General features: G+C 45.1%; 1 protein-coding gene across 1 annotated transcript; it reads left to right on the forward strand.

Annotated features, from left to right (window-relative positions):
* The first annotated feature begins 699 nt into the window (after nt 1-699).
* fgf16 (fibroblast growth factor 16) lies at nt 700-6,517 on the forward strand. Its single transcript, XM_080900268.1, has 3 exons — nt 700-1,657; nt 3,044-3,147; nt 5,081-6,517. Exons 1-3 carry the CDS (start codon nt 1,384-1,386, stop codon nt 5,324-5,326), a joined length of 624 nt encoding a protein of 207 aa, XP_080756394.1. The 5' UTR covers nt 700-1,383; the 3' UTR covers nt 5,327-6,517.
* The last annotated feature ends 1,867 nt before the right edge of the window (nt 6,518-8,384 follow it).

The raw sequence follows: 8,384 nt of genomic DNA on the forward strand, positions 1-8,384 counted from the left end.
ATTTAACTGAAGATGAAGAATGCACAGTCTTGGCCAGGCACAGCCTAGAGGAACTTGGAACAATAATTTAATACATTTTCTACTACTTCTACTACTCTGACATCTAACAGCTTCTGACTATTGCTACTTTTAGTTAATTAAGTAAGAAGCAGAAATATTTCCTCCCCGAGAATGGCTATCTGTGGTGTTTGGTGCTTACTCTCTTGATGTATTTAGAAGTTTTCTGTGCTGCTAAAGTGACTGTTTAAGACTCTGCACCAGTCACATTTAATGCTACATGTCATCAGCATTTGGATTTTCCTTCTTCTTCTTTTTTTTACACCCCCCCTCCACCCCCACCCCTTCCTTGCCAGTAGTAGAAGTGGTTAAGCTCCTGGTTTCGCTGAAGCACGCTGCAAACGTTGTGCAGAGGGGCAAGGAAGCACCTGCTTCCAAGAGGAGGTGGAGAAAATGCTCTCGTGAAAAGCTCCAACTGCAGTGGTTGGCACTGAAACTTGTGCGGGAGGTTGGATTACTCCGAAAGTATGCACAGGTTATTTTGATAATCTTGTGTGTGTGTGTGTGTGTGTGTGTGTGTGTGTGTGTGTGTGTGTGTGTAGTGTAGTGTAGGGTAGGGTAGGGTAGGGTGGGATGGGATGGGAGGGGGGGGGGGTGAATGTTTCTTTGCGGTTTTCCTTTGTGGCTTCCAGGAGTCTGTGGTGTGACTCAAAACCCAGTCAGTATACATTATGGATTGGCTTTGTGGTGAAGAAGTTCTCACAACTTATGGTGCATTTTCGGCTTTACGCCAGCTGTCATTTGTCTTTTGGCCATGGTGATCTTTGATTCCGCTCCACAAACTTTTACCAGACTTTGCTGCCCTGAAACAAGCGGTGCGGTTTTATCCGAAAGCCACGGAGCGCAAAACGGGGGAACTACGCGAAGAAGATACTTCTTGACCAGGATTTATTTGATCGGAGGATCAGATACGGCTCTCTGAGAGGGCAGAGACACGCACGCACGGACAGCGGCACCATCACAAGTAGAGAGAAAGAAGAAAAAAAAGTTGGACTGAAAGTGCACATTAAGTAAAGCAAACTGATGCGCGTAAGAAGGGATGCCAGCCAGGCGTGGCTTGTGTCTGAATATCCAATGTGAGAATGCGTGGGGAGCATGTATATAATAGAGTCTTTCTATTTGATAAACACAGATATCAAACTCATGATTGCAGCAAAGCACCATCAATAAACTGAGAGGACTGCGCTGATTTGGAGGAGCAACGGCGCGCTGCGTGGTACGCTTTTTGGCGTGCATGGACCGGACTTCTGTGAACTTTTCTCTCCTTCCTGAATTTACCGATTACATCCCAAAATACCGTCGTTTAATTTGACAGCTGTGCACACAATGGCAGAGGTCGTGAGTGTTCTGGGGACGCTCGGCTTGGATTTACAAAGCACTCTCTCTTCGGTGGGGACTATGCCCGTAACAGAGTCCCCCATAGGGCTGAATGAGCGACTGGGGCAGATTGAAGGCAGAGTGCAGCGCGGGTCGCCCACAGATTTCGGCCACCTCAAAGGGATCTTGAGGCGGCGGCAGCTCTACTGCAGGACCGGCTTCCAGCTAGAGATATTCCCCAATGGCACAGTGCACGGGACAAGACAGGACCACAGCAGGTTTGGTCAGTATTTCTTTATTCTTTGATCTATTATTTGGAGACAGAATTTCATTTTAATCTTTACCGAACTATTTTTAATACCCCATTTATCTCCAAAACGGTAAATGAGAAAGGGGTCAACTTTCCCCCATACATATATACCCGGTTAAGAAGGGGTTTTATCAAGAAGTTTCTTCTGAGCGTCCCCGGTGAATACTCGTTCGTGCGTCACTGTCACCTGGCGCGAGGGCACACACCTTTTTCTGGCAATCCCCGCTGCGCGTGGGCCACAGGTGTCTCTAATCAGGCGCAAACAAGCAGCGAGCGCGCGCGTCCTGCAGCGACAGCAACAACAGGCTCGCAGGCTCTCGCGCGCGCAGGTCAGAGGGTTTTCTCTCGTTAACAGACGTTATTTCACAGCAGGAAACACAGGTATGTATATGATATCATTAAAAAATAACAGTACTTGATTTAATTCTAGTCTCGTGGCCTGTTTTTATTATGTTTGTATTAACTTTACAAATAGAAGGTTGAAAAACTGTGTGCGGCTCGCGCGACACGCGAATCAAACGAGGTCAGAGGGCAGACTCGCACATGTCTCGCGCAGACTCGTCACAGGTGCAGGCCGGGCGAAAACGGGTAAGGGGGAAAAAGGCGGAATATCTCTAAATTAAAGCGTGACCACTGCGGAATTCAGAGAAGGCTTAATGTTCAAACTTGAGCCAAAACGAGCCGGTTTTAGAGACATGGGTGGTCCGCGTGTTTGTTTCTGGCTTCGCTTAGATTTAAAGTGCAAAGATCTTTGTGAGACCTGCGTGGTTTTGATTAGAGGGGTATGGGACACACCCCTCTTCAAATAAATAAATAAATAAATGAGAAGGATCTTCTATGTCATCCTCTGACATGGGATGAAGTCGCGGAGATGGGGACCAGGTGGCTGTAGGCTGGCCTCTCTGCCAGTCAGCACAGGCAGCTGGATCCTCTCTGACTAACCTCCGCATCAACAGTGGCTTTTAATTTTACCAGTTGTTTCCCAGCCTTTGATGTAGATGTTCGCTTTATTGTAACTTCCTCCGAGTCAGCGGTTCACTAAACAAGTAACCCACGTCTCAGCTTCATAAAAGCGACTTCACAGCCTGCGGGGGAAGTCCCAAAGACAGGATGAGCGCATTTATAAGCTATTAAAAATCTCATAGGTAGGAGAGGCAGCCCTTCGATTGCTTAATGGTCTTAAAACGGCAAATTTTCAAATGAAGTCTGGAATAGCTGCAGGATTTTGCATAAAATGACAGTAAGGACTGGTCTGCAGTCAGATTAAAAGAGGCCACCTGCTTGCGTTCTTTAGGGGTGATCACACTGAGTTTGTGGGCTTGTCTCACCAGTGTTTCCATGTTATGTGTTTGACCTCAGGTATCCTGGAGTTCATAAGTATAGCAGTAGGTCTGGTGAGCATCAGAGGGGTGGACGCTGGACTCTACCTCGGCATGAATGAGAAAGGAGAGCTCTATGGGTCGGTGAGTCAAAAACCCCTCCTTTCACTTCACCACCCCTCACCGACAACCTCTCTTAAAGAATATACTATCGCCTAGTCATTCCCAAGGAATTAAACTTTCCTTCATTCATGTGTCTTTCTTTTTTTCTACAACACATGTCAGTACAGAGCTATCAAAACGTTTAACAAGGTTCCCATATGCAGCAGATGGGCAAAAGCACAGTCAGACAAAACAAGTATGTTTCCTATTACTTACACTTGTTTTCTGTGTGAGGGGAGTCGAGGATAATCAGCTTTTAGAGTGAAAACCAACCACTTCATTTAGTTTTGAGATATGCGGAAATATTTACATATTTTCCCAAAGTGGAGACGGGAAGGGCTGACGTTACTCTGGATGTGAGCTGTGTGTGAATTTGGTGGAGATTGCACCTCCCTGCTCTTCAGTTTGACCTGCAGTGCTGTAAAAAACATAGAAGAGAGATCTGGTAGTTTTTCCCAACAGCCTCTCTTTCCGACCGACACATGGTGCATACCTGCAGTCACAGGGAGAGGAAAGGGAAGAGATGAAGACAATGAAGGGGAAGTATGTGAGGCTTTACCTGTATCAGGTGTCCCAGGGCATTACCTGAGGGGGCCTCTCAGGGCTCAGACTACCCCGCACCTCCCCCGAGCATTTCGAACAGAGGCTACTTTTAAGCACGGCCATTATGTGGAAAGTGCAGATATTGTTACTGCATACTATCAGAGTCTGGCTCCCATCCTGGAGCTTTGACCCGGGGTGGTGGTGGGAGGCGGTGATTTGGGGGTAATTGCACACCTGACTGAGTCATCTGACTGACAGAGGGAGCCATGTAGACATGTATGAGTCTGAGGGGCCAGGGAGGGGAGGATAGCGGGTAAAAGGGTGCTTCCGTCCAACAACCACCAGACCATGACAAGCGTTTGATCCAATGAGGTTTGCGTGTGTGTGTCTCTGAGAGAGGATGTGCACGTGTGTGTGTGTGTGTGTGTGTGTGTGTGTGTGTGTGTGTGTGTGTGTGTGTGTGTGTGTGTGTGTGTGTGTGTGTGTGTGTGTGTGTGTGTGTGTGTGTGTGTGTGTGTGTGTGTGTGTGTGTGTGTGTGTGTGTGTGTGTATTAGGATGGAGCTGGCCCAGTCATGTGCCCTCTGGGCTGTGTTTACGGACAACAGCTTCGCTACACAGCCGCAGCCAAGCAGAGCCTGACAGCCAATCAACAAAATTGCTTCTGGAATAAAACACGGCAGTCTCGCACAGATGCTTCTGAGTGTGTTAAAGGCAGAGAATGAGAAATATTTCATGTTCTGTAGATGTATTTTCTACCAAAAAACACAAAAAAGGAAAAAGAGCAAGCAAACATTCAGAAGTGGTCCTCCGCTGAAAACCTTTTACTTGACAGGGTTCGACCCTCTTTACAGACCAGCAGAGGCTGACTGGTCTTGGCAGGAAAGCAGCTCAAACACTGATGTCTCTTATTGTTCCCACCCATCACCCAGCCAGCATGCTCTCACCTGCTGAACCCACAGCCATCGCTCATGCTGTTCTGTCAGTGAAGGCTGAGGCTTTGAAAGCTGCTCTGTATATATGTGTGTGTGCATGTTTGGTTCAGAGGTGGGGGTGGAAGACGTCCGCTTGGCGTTGTCATTGCATCACAGGGAGGGGAATAGTTCTCCATGCACAACGAGAGGTTAACAGGTCTGCGGAGCATAAAGTGAAAATCCGCTCGTAATGACTTCGCTCCTTTTGTCATAATGAGCACCTGCCTAAATGAGTTTCCACTGGTTCCTTTCCACTTCTAAGTGCACAGTGTACAATAGTTAATGACAGACATAAGCTGGTGCATCAAGAGGAGAGGAATCTGCATGCGAAGCTCAGTCTTGACTGCGTTTTTTGCAAATGTTTTCTGCATTTTCAAACCTGTTGTTTCCTCTCCTGCAGAAGAAGCTGACAAAAGAATGTGTGTTCAGGGAGCAGTTTGAGGAGAACTGGTACAACACCTATGCTTCAACTCGGTACAGGCACACGGACACGGGGCGCTTCTACTATGTGGCTTTAAACAAAGATGGTTCGCCCAGGGAGGGCGGCAGGACTAAAAAACACCAGAAGCTCACCCACTTCTTACCCAGACCGGTGGAGATTGAAAAGATCCCTCAGGAATTCAGGGATTTATTCCAGTACAGGTGACCAGTGCTTACACTGGGAGAGCTGGTTATTTCTGAAGGAACAGAGATAAAAGAAAAAGACAAAAATGAGGGGGCGGGGGAGGGATATTGCGGATATTTTGGACCTGGTACAGAACTGTTTACCCTCACCCCCCACCTGAGGTTACCATGTTTGCATCATCTGCAGCGGACTTCAGAGAGGAGATAAAACTCTCTTATAAAACCCCTGTTATCATGGACAAAGGAGGCCCTCATGACTGCCCAGCTGTGGCTGAATCAGGAAAATCAAATCAGGTGCCATGTTTTCTCTATAAATGCATAACAGAGGTTCATGTGTAGATACCGAAGAGGCAAAATGGGAGTGGTCGCTCTTGATGGTTTTGGCCGGGACAAGGAACAGTCAATGAGAAGTGACTTTTAGGAGCTAAGGACATAAATCCCTGCATGATGTCACAGTGTGCACACTGTTATGGCAACATTAAATGTAAAGGAGAGGGAAGGAAAGCACATTCCACATATACAGCAGAGACGTGCAAACTTTGTGCTACATGTTTGTTAAGCGGTAGTTTGGGATATGTGATGAGATTGTCTTTGAGTTAGCTACGAGCAAGTTTTGTTTCAAATAAAAGACAAAGGATGGGAATAATGTCTCCGACTCTGGGATCAATCGAACTGCACTTACTGCACATCCCAAGTCTCAGCGTCACGCTCGGTTGGTCTGAGTTTAAACATCAGATTAAATTCAAACAAACACAAAAAAGCTATGGGAATTTAATATGCAAAAAACAAAAGCAGTTAAGCTCGGGCTAAAAGCACTTCATCCGACTGGGGTTGTGAAGACTAAAGAAATGGGTGTTCTTTTTAAGGATGATGACTTGTAATGTTCAGAGCATCGGGGAACATTATTAAAAATGCAAGCAGCTGAGGTGTACATATGGGTGTTCCTATTTATGAGATGTACAATATATTTATTTTCTACATATAAAGTATAAATGTAAATCTATATATTTATTTATTGCAAAGACTTTATTTTGTAATGAACTTGAAGTTATCTGGACTGCAGATTCTACTGAATTGACACCAAAAAAGGCAAACAAAAAATGAAGAACTTCAATGAAACGTGACAATAAAATTGTCCTGCTATCGCAACGTCATTGTGAGAGACCATTTTTGCTTGCATTAAAGTCTGTACCAATTAAAACCAGATATGTGAATCCTGCATGTCTTTCCTGTTATTTCAGCCTATTGTGGCAAAATATTTCACTTTTAGATGCTTCTATCACTTTAACATTTTCACTGACATTAATGCCAAGAGAGAATAAATTAAAAAAAAAAGTCAGATTCTTTCCCATACCAATTTGCCCTCGTAAACCCCTTACCAAGTGAAGGGTTACATTATCAAGTAATGTGCACAGGCTCTGTCTCCATGAGGTCTTAGCCAGCCTACATCCACCATACAAAATCAGATTCCTTATGCAACCGGATCCCTAATTGGCTTTACACATCAGCGTGGATTAAGAGCAGTGATTGGTCGTTCACTGCAGGGGCCTCACGGTCTGGCCCTACAGCGGGTCTTTTCAACAGACAGAAACAGCTGCATGCGGTGCGCAGAGAACCAGCAGGGATGTGCTGCAGACCTGGAGTGGTGGCTCTGAAGTTAAGTGAGGATGGGATCAACATTTCAACATCTGCAATAGTTGTAATGTTTCTCCACTGGCAGATATCTGTAAGCTGGGAGAGCAAGCTCCCCTGGGGGGGAGGGAATGGAAAAGTCAAAGACATGCAGGGGGAAAACCCTGGCAGGCTGAGAAATGAAAACAATACCAGCAGAGGGGAAAAATAGATGAAAGATTGAAGGGAGAAGAGAGTGGGACAAAAGGCACTTTGCTGTGGGTGTGAAATACAGGGACGCTGCATCAGGATGAATCAGCGTCCCAGCTGTTAAAGGAATAGCCGTAAATTTTGGGAAATGATTTGCTCTCTTGCCAAGAATAAGTTAAGAAAACGAATACCGCTCTCATATCTGTCATAAATAGGAAGCTGAAGCCAGGAGGCAGTTCATTTAGTTTAGCATAAAGCCTCAAAGTTTGCCTCGTAGTAAGTTGACGTCATACACCATATTCAACCCAATAGCCCCACCATCACCTTTATAGTGTTTTTGCTATGATAACCTAAAGTAAGTAGCTGCTGACTGTAGCTTCAGATTTACACTACTGTGCAAAAGTCTTGAGCCACACCTCAGTTCAAGGAGCCAGACCACTTTGTATTTTTCTCTGGTCTTGAGTAATAGTTCTCCAGGTTTTCTGAAGGTCTTTTAAAGTTCTTCTTTGGCGTATTATTGGCTTTTTTTTTTCCCCCATTTGAAGCCGTTCTTAAGATTGACTGAAAACCAGTGGCAGCTGATTTTTATGGAAAGATGAATTCAAATTTGAAATGGTTAGTTCAAATTGTTGTCAATATGTATGAAAGAACAACCACGAGTGTCTCCACAGTGGAGGCTTTGTCATGGTTTGGGGCTGCATTTGACAATGCAGCAAAAGCAGACCCGGATTACAAAACAGTGAAACACTATCAGTCATGGATTGGCCTCCCCAGAGCCCAGACCTCAACATTATTGAAGCAGTTTGGTCTCACTTTGCAGAGAAGGGAACAAAAGGCAGCCAGCAGTAAAAGAGGAGCTTTGAATGTCCTTCAAGCAGCCTGGAGAACTAATCCTGAAAATGACTTAAAGAATATACAAGAAAACTGCCTGAGAGTGGTCAGGCTGTGTTAATGAATAAAGGTGTTTATAACAAACACACCTTGTTAAATAAACCTTGTTAGAACTGTACAAACTGCTTTGCCTCATTTTTCTTTATCTCTTTTACCCATTTCCAAACCAAATATAAAGAAATGGCAGGTGGCTCGGGACTTTTTGCACAGTACTCCAACAAAGACAAATGTAAGTGGTAACAATTCTGTAACACTTGGCAAGAAAGCAAATATGCACGGTTCACAAAAATGCAATCAAAACCATTTCCTGCCTATTAGTTGTGCATTTGTTTCCTGTGTATTATTCCCCATCAGTCTCCACCCAAACT

The sequence above is a fragment of the Rhamphochromis sp. 'chilingali' genome (assembly GCF_963969265.1).
Source record: "Rhamphochromis sp. 'chilingali' genome assembly, chromosome: 13".
Taxonomy (NCBI): domain Eukaryota; kingdom Metazoa; phylum Chordata; class Actinopteri; order Cichliformes; family Cichlidae; genus Rhamphochromis; species Rhamphochromis sp. 'chilingali'.

Excerpts from the sequence above, each read along its gene's own strand:
- fgf16 (XM_080900268.1), top strand. The coding sequence starts at position 1,384 with ATGGCAGAGGTCGTGAGTGTTCTGGGGACGCTCGGCTTGGATTTACAA. Across the intron at positions 1,658-3,043 it reads ACAGGACCACAGCAGGTTTG|GTATCCTGGAGTTCATAAGT; the intron begins GTCAGTATTTCT and ends GTTTGACCTCAG. Across the intron at positions 3,148-5,080 it reads AAGGAGAGCTCTATGGGTCG|AAGAAGCTGACAAAAGAATG; the intron begins GTGAGTCAAAAA and ends CCTCTCCTGCAG.